This window comes from Carcharhinus amblyrhynchos, chromosome 10 (genome assembly GCF_965287045.1).
Source record: "Carcharhinus amblyrhynchos chromosome 10, sCarAmb.v2.hapA, whole genome shotgun sequence".
Taxonomy (NCBI): Eukaryota; Metazoa; Chordata; class Chondrichthyes; order Carcharhiniformes; family Carcharhinidae; genus Carcharhinus; species Carcharhinus amblyrhynchos.
The window spans coordinates 30,445,213-30,466,763 of record NC_137333.1 but is presented as its reverse complement, the minus strand read 5'-3'; the positions used below and the strand labels follow the sequence as shown (position 1 = coordinate 30,466,763).

Here is a 21,551-nt window from a genome sequence, read left to right as displayed (position 1 = left end):
AATGCTTTGTTAAAATGGCGGCGCGGGCTCGTTGGGCCGAAGGCCTGTTTCCCGTGCTGGGTTGTTCTTTGTTCCTTGTTCTATCAGTGACTATCAATGATTTAGTTTTGGTCTATACATACAGTTATTGGTTTTCCTGCATTTATGTATTCCTGTTCCCATTTATGGCTAATCTCTTTATCAGACCTTATTGTCCTGAGTCTGTCCTTATCTTTAAGGTGCCTCAAGCTTCCTGCAGTATTTGTTTCCTGCATGTTTAACTTTAAATAACTGTCTGTGCTGCAGATTTAATTTCAAATAGCTGTCTGTGCTGAAGTCAGTGCCTGTTTAATGTCTTTTTCCCAGGTAGTCATTTTATGTGCCAGGCCACCATTTTGTGTGTCAGATACCCATCTTTATGATTTTTCCCACTTCATTGAGAAGTATTCCCTTACTAACTAAGAAAGCCGGGTACAGATTCCAATAAAATGTAATTATTGCAGTGTCAATTATGCTCCATTAAAAGAAGTTGGGTCAATCAAAGTGAGATGGGTTTTAAAGTTCAAAGTACAGATTAAGCCATTTGAATTCTGAATGGAAAAGAAACCCTCCAATTCTGGGACCATGGGAAAGTCAGTTACAAAATGCAGGTAATTCATGCTAAATAAGGTGGAGGTTTTTGAGCTTGGATCTGTGGGTGAGGTATTCATAAAGTCCCTACAGTGCAGAAGAAAACCATTCAGCCCATTGAGTCTCAACTGACCACAATCCCACCCAGGCCCTATTCCTGTAACTCCACATTTACCCTGGAGTACTGTGTGCAGTTTTGGGCGCCGCACCTGCGCAAGGATATTTTGGCCCTGGAGGGAGTGCAGAGGAGGTTTACTAGGCTGATACCGGAGTTGAGGGGATTGAGCTATGAGGAGAGGCTGAATAAACTAGGCTTGTACTCGTTAGAGTTTAGAAGAATGAGGGGAGATCTCATTGAGACGTATAAGATGATGAATGGGATGGATAGGATAGAGGTGGAGAGACTCTTCCCGCTCAAAAAAGACAGTAGGACTAGGGGGCACAGCCTCAAGATAAAGGGGAGGCGGTTTAGAACGGAGTTGAGGAGGAACTTCTTCACTCAAAGGGTGGTGAATCTCTGGAATTCTCTGCCCGTTGAAGTGGTGGAGGCTGCCTCGCTAAATATTTTTAAGAAGCGGGTTGATGGGTTTTTGATAAGAGAAGGGATTGAGGGTTATGGGGAGAGGGCGGGAAAGTGGAACTGAGCCACGACAGATCAGCCATGATCTTATTGAATGGCGGGGCAGGCTCGAAGGGCTAGATGGCCTACTCCTGCTCCTATTTCTTATGTTCTTATGTTCTTATGTTCTAATCCCCTGACACTAGGATCATATTTAGCATGGCCAATCAACCTAACCCGCACATCTTTGGACTGTGGGAGGAAACTGGAGCACCCAGAGGAAACACCTGCAGACAGGGAGTGAATGTGCAAACTTCACATAATGTTTTGAGGCCAGAATTGAACCTGGGTTCCTGGCACTGTGAGGCAACAGTGCTTGTCACTGTGCCACCCAATGTGATACAAACTGGCAGTGGAGGAGTTACCATGGTACAGATTAATAGTGGGTTGGATATCTTGATACAAACTGGCAATGGCATTTCCTTACCTAAGTCATTTCAGGTCAAGCACAATAGGGACAATTTCAGTTGGAAAAATAAATAGAATGGCTAGAGTTGGCATTGGGTCTGTTAAAATGAATATGAGTTAATAATCAACTAGCCTGTCATATTGACCTGAGGATCCCTCCTCCACATCCCTCTCCCCAAAATCTCTACTCTCTCACAGTCCAGGGGAACTCCTCAATCCTGAGACTCCAGTCAGTGATGGTCCTTCCAGCAGCAGCTATAGCCTCCACTGTCCACTCATTGTCCACAATGCCACCAATTTGGTGTCATCTGCAAACTTACTAACCATGCTTCCTAAATTCTTACCCAAATCATTAATATAAATGACAAATAACAGTGGACCCAACACTGATCCCCGAGGCACATCGCTGATTACAGGCCTCCAGTTTGAAAAACAACTCTCTAAAACCATCCTCTGTCTTTTGTCATCAAGCCAATTTTGTATCCATTTGGCTACCTCACCCTAGACCCCATGAGATTTAACCTTATGCAATAACCTACCTTGCGATACCTTGTCAAATGGCTGAAGTCCATGTAGACAACATCAGCTACATTGCCCTCATCTATCTTCTTGGTTATCCCTTCAAAAAACACAATCAAATTTGTGAGACATGATTTTCCACTCACAAAGCCATGCTGACTGTCTGTAATCAGCCCTTGCCTCTCTAAATGCCTGTAGATCCTGTCTCAGAATACCTTCTAACAACTTACTCACGACAGATGTTAGGCTCACTGGCCCGTAGTTCCCAGGCTTTTCTCTGAAGCCCTTTTTAAACAAAGGCACTACATTTGCCAACCTCCAATCTTCAGGCACCCCACCTGTAACTGTCAATGAGTCAAATATTTCTGCCAGGGGACCCGCAATTTCCTCCCTAGCCTCCCAGAACATTCTGGGATGCACTTCATCAGGTCCCTGGATTTTATCTACCTTGATGCACTTTAAGACTTCTAGCACCTCCTTCTCTGTTATGTATACACTCCTCAAAATATCACTACTTATTTCCCCAAATTCCCTAACATCCGTGCCTTTCTCAACAGTAAATACTGATGAGAAATATTCATTTAGAATTTCACCGATCTCTTGTAGATCTGCACATAGATGACCTTGTTGATCCTTAAGAGGCCCTGTTCTTGCTTTCATCAGCCAGGACATTGATGCGAATACAGAAAACCTTGTTTAGGCCGCATTTGGAATATTGCATGCAGTACTGGTCTCCACATTATGAGAAGGTCATGGAAACTTTGAAAAGGGTGAAAGAAGTTTCACCAGGTCGTCGGTCTTGAGGGTGTTGGCTATGCGGAAACATTGAGGAAACGAGGATTGTTTTCACTGGAAAGATGGAGGCTGAGGGGAGACCTGATAGAAGTCTACAAAAGTATGAGAGGCATAGAAAGGGTGGATACTCAGAGATTTTTCCTAAGAGTGCAAATGTCAATTACAAGGGGGCACAGGTTCAAGATGAGAGGGGAGAGTTTTTAAGGGAGATGTGTGGGAGAAGTTTTTCACGTGGAGAGTGGTGGGTGCCTGAAATGCGCTGCCAGAGGATGTGCTGGAAGCACATATTTAAGAAGCATCTGAATGGTACATGAATAGGGAGGAAATAGAGGGATATGGACTGAGATGTGCGGATTAGGTTGTTTGGCCATGCTAAAAAATTGCCCCTTAGCGTCCTGAGATGCATAGGTTAGAGGGATTAGCAGATAAATACGTAGAGATAAGAGGGTAGGGCCTGGGTGGGATTGTGGTCAGTGCAGACTCAATGGGCCAAATGGCCTGTAGGGTTTCTATGATTCAATGAGAAAGGGCAGAAAGTTTTTTTTAGTTATGATCCGTACGGGCTTGGAGGGCTGAAGGACCTCTTTCTGTGCTGTACTTTTCTTTGTTCTTTGTTGTTAGTATTGGGTTATAGTGAAAATTATTGCTCCTTGTGAGCTATACAGACAAAGCATACTGATCATAGAATACATAGGGGAGAAGGAAAGGATAGACTGCAGTTACCACCAGGGTGAAGAGAAAGATCAGTTTCGTATGTGATAGGACCATTCAGCATTTTTAATATTGTTTTTGGTTTTTCTTCTGAGCCAGGTAGAATGAATTAATTTTCAGTTAGTGCTCGAGGGAAGTAGAGTAGAAAACGTCTGTTACGAGTGTAAGAATCAAAAGTTTAGGGGACAAAATCATAATGCAGAAATCAGGGCCTTTATTGATTGAATGGACAATTGGTAAAAGTAATAACCCTTTAAGTAATGCTCTGTGTGTTTTACAGTGGTAAATTGTATAAGAAAGGATTTTAATGACTGTGTTACTAAAAAAAACTTAAAAAGCAATTAAGGCAAATAAATGAAGTACTGTGGATGAAGGATTTAGTTATTGTGATTTATTGTTACAGGGATTCCTACAAGAGCAGTCCTAATAGCCATAAGTGTGAGCTTCGCAGCAAGTATCTGTTTTTGCTTTGTTTTGAGGTGGTAAGTAGGTCCTAATTACAGATTTATGGAACCAGTGATAATCTGGCATTCTATTAACTTTGAACATTTCTTCGAAAAGTTCTTTCGAATTGAGGGTCATTGGCCTGAGCTCCAGACCTGTGCAATGTCCACAAAATACCATCTCCTTCCGCAACACTCCACTGGAGGGGTATTTTTTCAATTATCTCCTGAAGCAGGCTTCATCCAGTGACATCGCACATTGGAAAATTCCCCAAGTTTCTAGAGATCATCTTCCATTCATTGTAATTTACAAAAATCAGTTGTAATTGATTGAGTTTAAAAATTCCCAATATCTATGAACCAGTCCTTAAATCACAGAGGGTGAATATATCTCAGCCCTGTGGCGTAATATACTGCTGCAGTGTGAGCACCAAGGCTAAATGATGAACTGGAGGATTGAATTTGACTTCCTCAGCTGCCAACAGGAAGCAGCGCTCAGCAGGGACGCAAGCCTGGAAACTAAGGCATTGAGCCCTTGACTTTCCATTCCTTGAATTTAATGAGCTGAAAATCACAGGCTGTGAAGCTGCGGAATCCCACCAGGCTTTTCCTGTGACAACCATCCGTTGTTGGCAGTGCAGAAGTCTGCACTTAGCCCCTAAAGCTACTGAAAATGCTGACAACTTTTGTATGCTTTGATCTATAACCAGTAACTGGCTCCAAATACCAAATCAGGCCATCTAGGATCAAAGAGAAGAATGAAAACAGGAACAGATTACTTCAGACTGTGTTTGCTCATTAGCAGTAGGTGTGTGGGGCTGTTATACAAGCACTAAGCTTCAAAATGTCACATCTGCAGTTTAAATGCAGCTGTTTGTGGTAACTGTTTTAACATATTTCTGTTACACATATGGAAAAAGAAATTGTTGACATTAAAGAACATGTAGAGTGCAATTGTACCACCTCGTCCTGCCCATCAAATAGTGTGATGAGACCATAAAATATCATGTAATACTAAAAATTAGATCCATAAAGTTTATTTATTAGTTACATTCGCACTGCAACGAAGTTACTACGAAAATTCCCTCGTCACCACAGTCTGGCGCCAGTTCGGGTGCACTGAGGGAGAATTTAGCATGGCTGATCCATCTAACCTGCATACTATTTGTTCTGTGGGGGGAAACCAGAGCACCCGGAGGAAACCCACACAGACATGGGGAGAATGTACAAACTCCACACAGACAGTAACCCAAGCCGGAAATCAAACCTGAGTCCCTGGTGCTGTGAGGCAGCAGTGCTAACCACTGTGCCATCATGCTGCCCAGCATCAAGTGGTTTGCTATCATCCCAGCTACTTTTTCCTGGCGTGAACCATGTAATGCCAAAATGGGTGGGAAGCTCATTAGCATTCATTTGAATTGATTTCAATATTATTAGCGAGCTCAGCATGGCTGTTTCCTGCTTCATCAGTGAGATGTCATGCCAGTGCGAATCACTGCTGCTTTACAAAAGTGTGGCTCAGACACAGCATAGTGAAGGAGAGTGAGGAGGTGAATGCCGTTGAGCACTAATCTCCGGAGTGCAAGGTGAGGGGGCTGTCAATTGCCTTCATGTTGTACGGTGGTGGGCTTGCATGGGTGCATGTGTTGCTGTTGGCTTGGGGCCCGAGTTGCATGCATTCCACCTGGTCACTGAACGACCCCCGAGGGGTTTCACATGCTGTTGAATCCCAACCCCATGAATGTCGCATGGGTCACCCTGCCATCTGTCTGCTGGTCAGGCTCTGTTGCTGACTGCTGACATCCAATCCCAGACCCCACTAACAGTAACAAGAACTTGGTCTGGCAGCTGTTGCTCTAATCAAGGGAGTTCGGCAGGGGTTAATATGGCTCTTCATATTAACGTGGGCATATGCGTGGACTCTGCTGTGCTGCTCTCGATGGGAAGCCCATCTCATGATAGTCACACAGGTTCTTCTTCACCATTGTCTGAGCTGCTGGAAGCCACTGCACTAGATTGTTCAGGTGGTTCATTCGTGTCTATGCTTTGAGTTCTCAATGGAGGTCCTGTATGCTCTCCCATGCCTGCCATGACAAGGATGTGTCAACGATAGGTAACTCATTGAGGTGGCGCATGGCATCAGAGATGGTGCCCAGTTTCCAGTGTCCAAACTCATGGGGACATAGGTTGCTGGGAGGCAATGAGGGGGCCCGGATGGATAACCTTACATACTGTCTCTGTCCCTCTCTTCCCTACCTCCACAGAGCAAATATGGATTTCACGTTAGAGCTGTTAGACCTGGTAATGCTTCTCATGCTGCTGACGAGGAGGAGGGAGATGTCTGCCAGCTGCAAGGCCAGCCTAGATCAGTGGCCGCAGCAGGAGCGTAGGGGACGAAGGAGATTGATATCCAGGGTGTACAGGACCTGTATCGTTTTCAATGGGCTGTTGGACACCATGTGCCACTGCAGGCTTTGGCTCAGCAGGGAGACAGTGCAGCACCTGTGTTGGGTCTTCACAGACCTGGCACCTTGTGGGACACCCATTTCAGGTGGCAGTGATGGCCTTTGGGGCCCTCAACTTCTATGCCACCGGGTCCTTCCAGACCACCTCAGTGGAGACATGGCATCTAAAATAAAAGAAAAACTGTGGACGCTGGAATCTGAAATAAAAACAGAAAATATTGGAAAATTTCAGTTGCTCTGACATCATCTGTGGAGAGAGTATAGAGCCAACATTTCCAGTCAGGATGACCCTTCATCGGTGAAGGGTCATCTCTGCAGGTAGTGAATCACAGACTGAGGAGTCATTGCTGTGGGGTGCCAGAACATTTAATAATGATTATTTACAGTGCATACTGCCCTAACCCTGACTACAATGTATGCTTTCACGTTGTGCTTTCTGGTGACCCCACAACGTTTTCACCTTACATTGCCGACCATTTTGTCTAGGTGATCCAGGATGCACATCCAAGGTGGATGTGGTCAGCTGCATTCTGTGTCCTGTGGCCTGTGATACCCTTAGCGGTGACCCCTGGGGGTCCTGGCCAACTTTTGGATGTCATGGATATAGCTGTGCCACCTTGTTCAGCCCACTGCTGTGAGATCACTGGTGTCAGATAGAGGGGATTTGGAGATGCTGTGGACAGCTCGGGTCTTCTGTGTGGAATTGCTCTGGTATTGCTCTAGTGCTTCTCCCTCTCTTGGAGTGCCTGCGGGCCTCTGAGACGCTCAGTAGGGACAGCTGGACTGAACTCCACTGGCCTCGCCAGTTTTGGAAGCCCAACTGCTTCCACTCCATGGTGTGCAAGCCCTTAGCAGTAGCTCTCGAGACTGGTCAAGCCCTGGGGCCCCTCAGCAGTGGCCCATTGTGACTGTGCCATGCTCCTGAGGCTGGCAGCCATGATCCTCTGTGTCTCAAGCATGCTTCAGGGATCCACAGCCATTATCCTCAGAGACTCGGCCGTGCCTCTGATCCCGCCACTCCCGGTGACCATTTTCTGCCCCAGGCTTTCCACTGTGTTGCTACGTACCCAGTGCTGGCCTGGGTACCACACAATGCTGGCACCATTTCCTGCACTTGAAGGCTTTGGGATTCCTCCAAGTAGCCTTGCAGTTGCTGGAATGTTGTTGACAGCTCCTCCTGCAATCCCTCTGCATCTCCAGCAACTTTGGGAGAACTGATCCCATTGGCCTGTCATCTGGCTGGGGGCCAACTGATTCCTTGCTTCTGGCAGAAGTCTATCTGCCCAAGCCCTCAGACATTTCCACCTCTGGGCAGATCACAACTTACTTGAGATAGGTCATATGAATGAAGGTTTTGTGGATCCTCTCTTCCATGATGCATCATAGTTCTATCCTTGGCCTCCCCCGAAATCTCCAATGCTCGCCCTTTGAATGGTGTGAGGAGACAGAGCTCAATCTCCGTTCTTCTCCCACACCCTGCAATTATAGGTTGTCTTCTCTTGCAGGGACAGAAGGGAGGGATTGAAAACCTAATGGATGGAAGGGTGTGGAGTGTCAATGATGGTGGTAATTGATTAGCATATGTTGGGACCGTGCCTCGACAGGAAGGGTTTGTTTTTGGGGGTGCCAGAGGAGTTGGAGGCAGGAACTGTGGGGGTCGGGTGCTGGAAGGTCATGGGTGTCAGAAAGTGGATCAACGTGGACATTCCAGGCGCAACTGACAGGACCAATGCCAGGACAGGATGGACACTTACCCTTGCTGCCCGAACCAGGCCATTCAGTTTCTTCAAGCACAGGATGCCAGACCTCTGTGCTACTGCACAAGCAGTGACTGCCACAAGCACTGCCTCACAGACTGCATTGCCGGCCCAACCCTCGGGTCATCACCCATCCCGGGGAAATAAAATAGCTCTCTCCTCCAGAGCCGGCTCAACTCTCCCTCCCTGAACCTTGGTGTTGCTCTTGTGGTGCCATCTTCCTGGGCGTTACTGGCTATAAGTCCATTGTTAGTGCATAAATGCCGCTGGCATTATGGCATCAGGATCCACCTGATGGATCCCACATCACATCTCCCTTCACGACCCACCCTGCACAACACACCTCCTGTGCCAGTCTACCACCGCTCCACTTTATTGTTGAATACCCCCCATCAATCATTACCTGTCTGCGGTGTTCCCCACTGCAAAGCTCCCCCCTTGCCTCCTCCCCCCTCATCATAGCCCCACCCCCACTCAGACTCCATCCCCATGGCACTGTCCCAGCACATTATGGTGCCCAGTGGGCAGTGGCCAGGGTATCATGGGCACTGCCCCCCAAGCCCTTTGTTAATGGCGCACAGCTGTGGCCACTTTAGGTGAATTATGTGCCTGGAGTGTCCATTCTGGTGGGAAGTGCATCAAGGCTCTTTCACTGTACTAACTGTTGAAAGATTGCAGTGCAGGGCAGGTTGAAAAGACTGGTGTGTAGGGCTCCCGTTTTCAGACTTTTATGACACTTTGCTTTCCAAATGAGTGACAAAACAGGAGAGTTATTTTTTGGACGAGTTTAAAAATGCAACCTAATGATACTCTATCTTTTTTTGTACAGAAATGCAATTCTCACCAGTTTTGGGGATGGGGGTAGTGGAGCCTAAGCATGTTGGTGAAGCGGGCTACAGGCTGCTTGGGGCACCATTGCAGAGGCATCCTGATCTCCGAGTGAACTGGGGAGACCTCTTGCCCCCCCAACTCCCAACCCCCCAGGACATTGTCTGCATCGGTGGCAACGTTATCCCATTGCAACAAGGACTGCCAGCATCATGGATCCATCTGATGGGTTCCACATCACATCTCTCTCCACAGCCCACCCTGCACAACCCACCTCCTGTGACAGTCTACCCACCCCTTCCATCACCGATCATCCCCCCTTTGAATACCCCCCATCAATCATCACTCTACTGCAAAGCTCCCCCTTGCCTCCCCACCCATCATAGCCCCACCCCCACTCAGGCTCCATCTCCATGGCACTGCCCCAGCACAGTTATGGTGCCCAGTGGTAGTGCCAGGGTACCATGGGCACTGTCTAGCCATGCCCCTGACCACCCACAGGCTTCAATGGCCTCTGTGCCCCCTCCCTAGCAAGGCCATCACACCCGGTGTCCTCCACTAGTAGAGATCAGCTGTACTTCTCACCAGTATGAAAATTGACTGGCAAGGAGGTAAGAATAAGTGAGGCCGGATGATGCCATGCCGAGTGCATTAATAACATGTTAAGCATATCATGTTACGCAAATCGGCTTTGTGCCCTTTTTGGATGAGAAATTGATCCCACCTGTAAAATAGTGACAATAATATCTCTGCATGCAGAGAGAGAAGAGCAAGAACCTAATTTTCCTGATATTTTTAAAATAGTGGGATCACTTAGCTTTCTCAAACCAACCCAATCAACTGGAATGATGAGCTAGCATGATTGCGCCTTATAACTTGTTTGGGAAAATCCCGCTCACTGTTTCTACTAGAAGTTCCAAGAGGTGACATTTTGGAGTGAATTTTCTGAATGATCACAGTCTCTTGCCTGCAGAGATAAAAATAGGAAATCAGGAACCCAGACAATAAACTAGCTCATGATTATTCATTAAAATGAATTGACGGAATGTGAGCTTCCTGTTCTCCCTCCAGAAAGTAATGTTGAAAGTTCAGTTATGCACTGTGCATAATGTTCAAAATGTTTAACTGAGTGGTGAATTTACGCTCCGCACTGCATTTAGAAAGCTTACTCTCTAAGTTATGCAGTTAATTAATTGAACTAGAGTATTGCATTCAATAGATTGTATTAATGAAAAGTTGCAACAGCTGTGAGTTGTTAAACTTTCATGATCGCAAAGTGAGCGCAATTCTCCCAAAAATGTTCCAAGTGTTGAATTTGCAGGAAAACATGTAAATCACGCTGTTTCTTTCAGTGCAACTTCATTCTAGAATCTCCCACACTTTGTGCAAAGCAGAGGTCACAATCAAGAATATCATTAAATGTTCGGGAGATGGGGCCTTTTCACGTCACAGGCTGACAGTGCTGGGCCACTGCACATGCACAGTGGCCCCTATCTGTCAGCCTGCAGTTTGCTGGCCAGCTTGATTGCTGGGCATTTTGTCCCTTGGGCAGTGCCAGGGGTACAGCTGGCACTGCCAGGGTGCCCATGCCCAGGGGCAACCAATCCCCAGCACCCAAACCCCTGGGGAGCCCTGATTTCCCCCCTCCTTCACTGCACTGGGGTCATCCTGCTAGTTCCCCAAAAGTGGGGAGCTGGTTTGATGTGACAACTGGAAATGAAAAAAATGGCTGAGACATTGAACAGGTATTTTGTGTCAGTCTTCACAGTGGAAAACACAAATAACATGACAGGAAGGTTATGGCAGGTGAGAACCTAGAACTATCATTATGAAAGAGGTAGTGTTGGGAAAGTTAGTGCGACTAAAGGTAGACAAGTCTCCTGGTCCTGATGGAATGCATCCCAGGGTACTAAAAGAGATGGCGGGAGAAATAGCAAATGCACTAGACTCTGGGGTGCTTTCCACAGATTGGAAAACAGCAAATGTGACGCCACTGTTAAAAAAAGGAGATAGACCAGAGCCAGATAACTATAGACTGGTTAGCTTAACTTCTGTAGTAGGAAAATGCTTGAATATATCATCAAGGAAGAAATGGCGAGATATCTGGATATAAATTGTCCCATTCGTAAGACGCAGCAAGGGTTCATGAAGGGAAGGTCATGTTTGATTAATTTGGTGGAATTCTTTGAGAACATTACACGAGCAATGGACAATGGGGAACCTGTGGATGTGGTATATCTGGATTTCCAGAAGGCAGTTGACAAAGTGCCGCACCAAAGACTGCTACATAAGATAAAAGTGCACGGTGTTATGTGTGATGTATTAGCATGGAAAGAGGATTGATCAACTAACAGAAAGTAAAGAGTAGGGGTAAATGATATTTTTCTGGTAGGCTATCAGTGACTAGTGGTATGTCTCAGGGATCAGTATTGGGACTGCAATTGTTTACGATTTACATAAAATGATTAGTAGTTGGAGACCAAGTGTAGTGCGTCAAAATTTGTAGATGACACTAAGATGAGTGGCAGATCAAAGTGTGCAGAGGACACTGAAAGTCTTAAGTGAGTGTGCGAAGGTCTGGCAGATGGAGTACAATGTTGGTATATGTGAGGTCATTTTGGTCGGAATAACAGCAAAATGGACTATTATTTAAATGGTTAAAAATTGCAACATGCCACTATGCAGAGGGACCTGGGTGTCCTTGTGCAAGAATCACAAAGAGTTGGTTTGCAGGTGCAGCAGGTAATTAAGAAGGCAAATGGAATTTTGTCCTTCATTGCTAGAGGGATGGAGTTTAAAAATAGTGAGATTATGTTGCAGCTGTGTAAGGTGCTGGTGAGACCACACCTGGAGTACTGTGTACAGTTTTGGTCTTACTTGAGAAAGGATATACTGGCACTGGAAGGGGGTGCAGAGGAGATTGACTCAGTTGATTCCGGAGTTGAGAGGGTTGGTTTATGAGGAAAGACTGAGTACACTGGGGATATACTCATTGGAATTCAGAAGAATTAGGGGAGATCTTATAGAAACATATAAGATTATGAAGGGAATAGATAAGATAGAAGCAGGGAAGTTGTTTCCACTGGTGGGTGAAACTAGAACTGGGGACATTGCCTCAAAATAAGGGGAAGCAGATTTTGGACTGAGTTGAGGAACTTCTTCACTCAAAGGGTTGTGAATCTGGGAATTCTCTGCCCAGTGAAGCAGTTGAAGCTACCTCATTGAATGTTTTTAAGGCAAGGATAGATAAATGTTTGAACAGTAAAGGAATTAAGTGTTATGGTGAGCAAGTGGGTAAGTGGAGCTAAGTCCACAAAAAGATCAGCCATGATCTTATTGAATGGCAGAGCAGGCTCGACGGGTCAGATGGCTTACTCCCGTTCCTAGTTCTTATGTTCTTATTATGTTCTTATGTTCTAACCCTGCTGGAGTGAGAATTCAGTCCGAGCCCAGTAATTACATTTAAATTGTATTTAAAATAATATTTAAATATTAGCCCCACCTCCCAGCTGTTTTTTGGCAGCATGCAGACGCCGCCAGAAATCTGGGCCCAGGAGAAGCAATCACGGCGCAAAGGTTCAGAGGAATCCCACAAATCAGCCGAGACGTGATTCTCCAGGCCTGCCGTGCTAAAAAATCAGTGCAGTGGGTCAGTGGCAGAGCCAGTGGAGGTTTGTGGGTTCCCCCTTCTGCGAAATCATCCAGATTTTGGATTTGAGCTATCCCAAGTCAGCCAACCCTAATTTTGCCACTGATCCTTTCAACTCAGAAGGGGTATGTGGTGTCTTTGGAAAGCAATAAAGTTACACAGAACAGGCCTTTTCCCCATAGTCCTGAATTTAAGATAACTATTCAATTCCCTTTTGAAAGCCATGATCAAATTTGTCTCCATCATTAATCATGTAGTACATTCCAGGTCTAAAACATATTTCTATCAAATCTCCCCTCAGCCTCTCCAAGGGGATAGTCCAACTTTGTCAATCTAAACAACTGAATTGTTTCATTTACCAGAACCACTCCGATAAATCTTTTCTATTCTATCTCTAATGCCTTCACATCTTTCCTAAAGTGTGGATAAAATACCCCAGTTGTTAAATAAAGCTTCACTTTGCACCCCCAAATCTTTCTCCTACCCCTGTAATGCTGAGCCAACTGCAGGGTCGTGGACCCGTGTCTATGGATGCACTCTCCAAAGGAATAATCACACTCACCAGGATTCAGAACTGAATCCTAAGGCGTTCTATAGGTATGTCAAGAACAGAAGGTTGGTCAGGGCAAGATTAGGGCCAGTTACAGACAGCAGGGGGAAGTTGTGTGTGGAACCGGAGGAGATTGGAGAAGTATTGAACCAATATTTCTCTTCGGTGTTCACGCAGGGGGACATGAATATAGCTGAGGAGGACATTGGGTTGCAGGGGTGTAAAATAGACAGTATTACGGTTGATAAAGAGGATGTGCTGGAAATTCTTGAGGGGCTGAAAATAGATAAGTCCCCTGGTCCGGATGGGATCTACCCTAGGATTCTCTGGGAGGCTAGAGAGGTGATTGCAGAGCCTCTGGCTCAGATCTTCAGGTCGTCATTGGTCTCTGGTGTAGTCCCGGAGGATTGGAGGATAGCGAATGTTGTCCCATTGTTTAAGAAGGGGAACAGAGACTTTGCCGGGAATTATAGACCGGTGAGTCTTACTTCTGTTGTGGGCAAGGTTTTAGAAAAAATTATTAGGGATAGGGTTTATAGTTATTTGGAGTGTAATGAATTGATTAGAAATAGTCAACATGGTTTTGTAGCGGGTAGGTCGTGCCTTACTAACCTTATTGAGTTTTTTGAGAAGGTGACCAAAGAGGTGGATGGGGGTAAGGCAGTTGACGTGGTATACATGGATTTTAGTAAGGCGTTCGATAAGGTTCACCATGGTAGGCTTCTGCAGAAAATGCAGATGTATGGGATTGTGGGTAATCTAGGAAGTTGGATCAGGAATTGGCTATCAGATAGGAGACAGAGGGTGGTGGTGGATGGTAAATATTCATCATGGAGTACAGTTACGAGTGGTGTGCCTCAGGGATCTGTTTTGGGGCCACTGTTGTTTGTAATTTTTATTAATGATCTGGATGAGGGTATAGTTGGGTGGATTAGTAAATTTGCTGATGACACCAAAATTGGAGGTGTGGTAGATTGTGAGGAAGGGTGTCATAGTCTGCAGGGAGACTTAGATAGGTTGCAGAGCTGGGCCGAGAGGTGGCGGATGGAATTTAATGCGGAGAAGTGTGAGGTAATTCACTTTGGTAGGAGCAACAGATGTGTCGAGTATAGGGCTAACGGGAGGACTTTGAATAGTGTGGATGAACAGAGGGATCTAGGTGTGTGTGTACATAGATCCCTGAAAGTTGGGAATCAAGTAGATAAGGTTGTTAAGAAGGCGTACGGTGTCTTGGCGTTTATTGGTAGGGGGATTGAATTTAGGAGTCGCAGTGTAATGTTGCAACTGTACACTACTCTAGTGCGGCCGCACTTGGAGTACTGTGTGCAGTTCTGGTCCCCGCATTACAAGAAGGATGTGGAGGCGTTGGAGAGGGTGCAGAGGAGGTTTACTAGGATGGTGCCTGGTATGGTGGGGAGGTCCTATGAGGAGAGACTGAGGGATTTAGGGTTGTTTTCGTTGGAAAGAAGGCGGCTAAGAGGGGATCTTATTGAAACATATAAGATGATTAGAGGTTTAGATAGGGTGGATAGTGATAGCCTTTTTCCTCGGATGGAGAAAGCTAGCACGAGGGGGCATGGCTTTAAATTAAGGGGGGGTAGCTACAGGACGGATGTCAGGGGTAGGTTCTTTACCCAGCGGGTGGTGAAGGATTGGAATGCCCTGCCTGCTGCAGTTGTAAATGCGTCTAGTTTGGGGGCGTTTAAGAGATCTCTGGATAGGTTTATGGACGAAAAGGGATTGGTATAGGCTAGTGGGTCATTGTTTTTGTAACTGGTCGGCGCAACATCGTGGGCCGAAGGGCCTGTTCTGCGCTGTAATGTTCTATGTTCTATGTTCTATGAATACTGATTGGAGAGAAATTTGTGCTCTGGACACTCCTTCACTACTTGCCTGCTCCTTCTTGACTGCTTGATGGTCACCCATTCCCTCTTCATCTGCGCAGCTTTCAGTTGCAGGGTGACCACATCCAGAAACATACAATCCCTGTAGCTACCAGCCTTGCAGCTGCACCTGCCACTCAAGCTCCAAGACCTGAAGCTCAAATGCCTTCAGCTGACAATTTCCTGTGCCTGTGCAGATGACACCAAGATTGGTGGCACAGTGGACAGTGAAGAAAGTTTTTTCCAAATTCAACGGGATCTTGATCAACTGGACTAGTGGGCTGACGAATGGCAGATGAAGTTTAATTTAGACAAATGCGAGGTGATGCATTTTGGTAGATCGATCCAGGGCAGGAGTTACTCAGTTAGTGGTAGGGCACTGGGGAGAGTTACAGAACAAAGAGATCTAGGGGTACATGTTCATAGCTCCTTGAAAGTGGAGTCACAAGTGGACAGAGTGGTGAAGAAGATATTTGGCATGCTCGGTTTCATCGTCAGAACATTGAATACAGGAGTTGGGACATCTTGTTGAAGTCGTACAAGACATTGGTAAGGCCACACTTGGAATACTGTGTGCAATTCTGGTCGCTCCATTATAGAAAGGATATTATTAAACTAGAAAGAGTGCAGGAAAGATTTGCTAGGATACTACCGGGATTTGATGGATTGAATTATAAGGAGAAGCTGAATAGACGGCTGGGACTTTTTTCTGTCTGGAGCACAGGAGGCTGAGGGGTGACATTATTGAGGTCTATAAAATAATGAGGAGCATAGACAAGGTAGATAGTCAATATCTTTTCCCAAAGGTAGGGGAGTTTAAAACTAGAGGTCATAGGGTTAAGGTGAGAGGGGAGAGATAGAAAAGTGTCCAGAGGGGCAATTTTTTCACACAGAGGGTGGTGAGTGTCTGGAACAAGCTGCCAGATGTAGTAGTAGAGGCAGGTACAATTTTATCTTTTAAAAAACATTTAGAGAGTTACATGGATACGATGGGTATAGAGGATTTTGCCAAATGCGGGCAATTAGGATTAGCTTAGGGGTTTTAAAAAAAGGGCCTGTTTCCATGCTGTAAACCTCTATGACTGTAATTGTCCAGAACATGAGAAGCATCCTGGAATACCACATGTCAAAGGATGTGCACTGATTAAACTCAGGATCCCCATCATGTTTCTATTTAATAGACTGAAGACATAAAGAGACTTATAAAAAGTTATAATACAAGTCAGCACAAATTCCTTGTACTGGCAATGCTTTCTTTTTTTGTCCTTTCTGATACTTATGCCCACTAGGTGCTGTTCCAGTTTCTCACATGCATCAGATTAGCCATTGTTTGAAGTGCACTAATGAAGTCATTTTGAGTCTTTTTTTTGTATACAGTTTAGTAAGCCAATTGGAATAACATCATTATTTCAATTACACATATTGCACATCCTTAGTTCCTGGCAGGCCAATTACAGAACAAGCTACGACTGAGCTTGGTAGTAGTACACATTTTGCAAATATTGTAAGAATTCACAGTGCTTCATGAATCAGATGCATATTACAGAAGTCAAAGTATGGATGACAACTGCCTGAATTCCTAATATGCACTCGTGGCTTGCGAAGCACAAATTCGTAAAAACTGTCTGCATGTTGCTAGTCTTGAACATCTCTTTCCCTCATTGCTTCACTATGGAGCAGAAGGGTTCCAGTTCACTGCCTGTGTGGAATTTGCACATTCTCCCCATGTCTGCATGGGTTTCTTCTAGATAAAAAAAAACAAAGAACAAAGAACAACACAGCACGGGAAACAGGCCCTTCAGCCCAACGAGCCCACGCCGCCATTTCAACATTGTGAGTTCCCTCTCCACCCATGACCCTTGTCTATGCTTATGGCACTCTACATTGGAAACCAGATTGAGGGGAGACTAATTTAGGGACAATTTGTTACACCAATCAGCCTAAGAGCACATCTTTGGGGTGTGGGAGGAAACCGGAGAACCGGGAGAAAACCCACAAAAGCACGGGGAGAATGCGCAAACTCCCACAGACACTAGCCCAAATCCATGCATCTGCACAGCAAACAGTGATAGTCATTGAGCTGTCGTGTTGCCCAGCATCTGGTCCAGTTTAAGCGTACACTAACGATGTGAAGCACTAGGCTACTCTCGAAACATCCAAGAGAAGCCCTTGTACGACCCACCGCGTGTATGCCCCTTGTTGGATGTTCCAGTTTCCTCCCACAATCCAAAGATGTACGGGTTTGGTGGGCTAGCCATGTTAAATTTTCCCTTCGTGTCTTGGGGACTAGTGTAAATGCATGGGATTAAGCAGATAGGGCCTAGGTGGGATTGTGGTTGAAGCAGACTCGATGGGCCAAATGGCCTCCTTCTGCACTGTGATTCTATGATTTCATGAAACTGGCCAGCTTAGGAATTACTTCCACTTGTGATAATAATGACATTGATGCACTTCAATTAGTTAAGAGAAGAGGACTATTTTATAGAGAGGGAAAGGTAGAGAGGAAAGAAATGAAAGCAGAAGAAGGAAGATATGAAAGAAGGCTGGGGCAGAAGAAGGAAGAAATTTCCACTTAGCACCTTTGAACGTCTCTGAGAAGTGGCCCCACGTGCTGTACACCAAAATTGACTATTTTCAAGTACAGTCATTGTTTAAGTGGAGACAAATATTCATAAGGACTGGAGAGACGACTGTAGATTGAGTAAAGAGACTGCACAGCTTTGTAGTTTATTTCACTTCCAACCAAATCACACCAGGTTTGATTTCCCTTCTTGGCTGTTGCATTAAAATGTGGAGGCCATGGTGTGTCAGTTCCAGATGATGAAGTAAGATGAATGTTAATGAAGGGAATGACACAGATATTGTTTAATATGGACTTTAAGGAAGCATTTAACAAAGTATCACACAAAAAGCTAATGAACACAAATAAGGCCCATGGAATAGGAGTGATATATCAAATTGGATTAAAAAATGGACTTCAGGATAGAAAGCAGGAAGTCATGGTAAGTGTTTGATTTTCAGACTACAGGATGCTAAACAGTGAGGATACTACCAATTGATTGAAACGAGACATGAATAGGACAAAATATGCAGACAAATAGGTTATGAAATTCAATACAAAGATGTAACTTAGCATTAGGGCTAGGGAGAGGCAACATAGACTTAATGGCACCATTCTAAAGAGTGTGAAGTACAGAGAGACCTGGGACAGTACGTGTATGAATCTTCCAAGAATGCAGAACATATTCAGAGGCAAATAAGCAAACCGTAAAATGCCTGGGCTTTGTAAATTGATAATTTCAGCAGAACGGCAGGAATTTTTGCTGAAACTTTATAAACTTAACTGCAAATGGTCCAGTTCTGGCCAGCATAATTTAGGAAGGATGTGAGGGTCCTCAAGAGGGTGTTGAGAAGATTTGCCAGAATAGTTATAGGGATGAGGGATTTTAGTTACAGATTTATGTTGGAAAACCTGGGATTGTTCTCCTTGAGTAAAAGAGGTTGACAGAAGATTTGATCAAGGTGGGATTATGATAGTTTTAGGTATCAGAACATAGAACATAGAACAGTATAGCACAGTACAGGCCCTTCAGCCCTCAATGTCGTGCTGAGCTATGTCTAAACCCAAGATCAAGCTATTCCACTCCCTATCATTCTGGTGTGTTGCATGTGCCTTTCCAATAACTGCTTAAAAGTTCCTAAAGTGTCTGACTCCACTATCAGCAGGCAGTACATTCCATACACCAACCACTTTCTGAGAAAAGAACCTACCTCGGACATCCCTCCTATATCTCCTGCCGTGAACCTTATAGTTATGCCCCCTAGTAACAGCTACACCAACCTGAGGAAATAATCTCTACACGTCCACTCTATCTATCCCGTTCACCAATTTATAAACCTCTATTAAGTCGCCTCTCATCCTCCTCCATTCTAAAGAGAAAAGCCCCAGCTCCCTCAACCTTCCCTCATAAGATCTACCCTCCAAACCAGGTAGCACTCTGGTAAATCTCCTCCAAACTCTCTCCAATGCTTCCACATCCTTCTTATAGTGAGGTGACCAGAACTGCACACAATATTCCAATTACCAAGGTCCTGTATAATTGCAGCATAACCCCACGGCTCTTAAACTCAAACCCCCTGTTAATAAATGCTAACACACTATAATCTTTCTTCACAGCTCTACCCACTTAAGTGGCAACCTTCAGAGATCTCTGGGTGTGAACCCCAAGATTTCTCTGTTCCTCCACATTCCTCAGAACCCTGTAATCGGCATTCAAGTTTGTACTACCAAAATGAATCACCTTGCGCTTATCAGGGTTAAACTCCATCTGCCATTTTTTGACCCAGCTTTGCATCCTATCAATGTCTCTTTGCAGCCTACAAGAGCCCCCCCCACCTCATCCATTACTCCACCAATCTTGGTGTCATCAGCAAATTTACTAACCCACCCTTCAGCCCCCTCCTCCAAATCATTGATAAAAATCAATGCTTGGATGAGTGCAACTCTAACAACACTTCAGGAATTTCACAGGACAAAGCTGTCAACTTGATCAGCACCCACTAAAAACCCACAGTGATATTATGGGCACCATCTATAAGATGCACTGCAACGACTCAATAAGGCTCTTTCAACACGTAGAAGGACAAGAGTGACAAACACACAGAAACACAGAAAAAACCCACAAAGTTGTGCCGAACATCTCCCTACCTTAGAGATTGGTAGGCTTACCTATAACCTTCCATCTTACTAAGTTCCATATACTTATCTAAAAGTCTCTTAAAAGACCTTATTGAATCCACCTCCACCACCATTGCCGGCAGCCCATTCCACGCACCCACCACTCTGAGTGAAAAACTTACCCCTGACATCTCCTCTGTACCTACTCACCAGCACCTTAAACCTGTGTCCTCTTGTAGCAACCATTTCAGCCTGGTAAAAAGCCTCTGACTATCTACTCATTCAATACCCCTCAACATCTTATACACCTCTATCAGGTCACCCCTCATCCTTCGTCTCTCCAAGAAGAAAAGGCCAAGCTCCCTCAACCTATCCTCATAAGGCATGCTCCCCAATCCAGGCAACATCCTTGTAAATCTCCTCTGCACCCTTTCTATGGCTTTCACATCCTTCCTGTAATGAGACAACCAGAACTGAGCACAGTACTCCAAGTGGGGTCTGACCAGGGTCCTATATAGCTGCAACATTATCTCTTGCCTCCTAAACTCAGTTCCTCAATTGATGAAGGTCAGTACACCATACGCCTTCTTAACCGTAGCTTTAACCCACGCAGCTGCTTTGAGCGTCTTATGAACTCAGACCCCAAGATCGTTCTGATCTTCCACACTGCCAAGAGTCCTACCATTAATATTATATTCTGCCATCCTATTTGCCAAAATGAACCACTTCACATTTATCTGGGTTGAACTCCATCTGCCACTTCTCTGCCCAATCTTGCATCCTAGCAAGGTCTCACTGCAACTTCTTACATCCCTTCACACTATCCACAACATCTCCAACCTTTGTATCATCAGCAAACTTACCAACCCATCCCTCCACTTCCTCATCCAGGCCATTTATAAAAATCACAAAGAGTAAGGGTCCAGAACAGATCCCTGGGGCACTCCACTGGTGCTCTACTTGTCTGTAGATTTCTGATAGACAAGGGGATTAAGGGTTATGGGGAGAAAGCAGGCAAGTAGAACTGATTCACTTCAGATCAGCCATGATCTTATTGAATGGCGGGCCAGGCTCAAAGGGCTAGATGGCCTACTCCTGCTCCTATTTCTTATGTTCTTATGTTCTTTATGACTGACTTTCATGCATAATATGACCAATCTATAACCACTCTTTGCCTTCTGTGGGCAAGCCCACTCTGGATCCACAAAGCAATGCCCCCTGGGATCTCATGCCCCTTCACTTTCTCAATTAGCCTTGTATGGGGCAGCTTATCAAATGCCTTGCTGAAGTCCATATATACTACATCTACTATTCTTCCTTCATCAATGTGTTTAGTCACATCTTCAAAAAATTCAGTCAGGCTCATAAGGCATGATCTGCCTTTGACAAAGCCATGCTGACTATTCTTAATCATATTATACCTCTCCAAATATTCATAAATCCTGCCTCTCAGGATCTTCCCCATCAACTTACCAACCACTGAGGTTAGACTCACTGGTCTATAATTTCCAGGGCTATCTCTAGTTCCTTTTTGAATAAAGGAACCTCATCTGCAATCCTCCAATCCTCCGGAATCTCTCCTGTCTCCATTGATAATGCAAAAATCATTGCCAGAGGCTCAGCAATCTCCTCCCTCG

The 21,551-nt window shown here is 45.1% G+C and overlaps 1 protein-coding gene across 1 annotated transcript in view; it reads left to right on the top strand.

The window, feature by feature from the left end:
- The window catches only part of LOC145349351 (uncharacterized), a 49,223-nt gene that overhangs the window by 16,035 nt on the left and 11,637 nt on the right, over positions 1–21,551 (top strand). Inside the window, exon 2 of the mRNA XM_080197867.1 lies at positions 4,065–4,143. Within this exon, the coding sequence (XP_080053993.1) occupies positions 4,065–4,143 (79 nt within the window). The remainder of the gene's footprint in view (positions 1–4,064; positions 4,144–21,551) is intronic.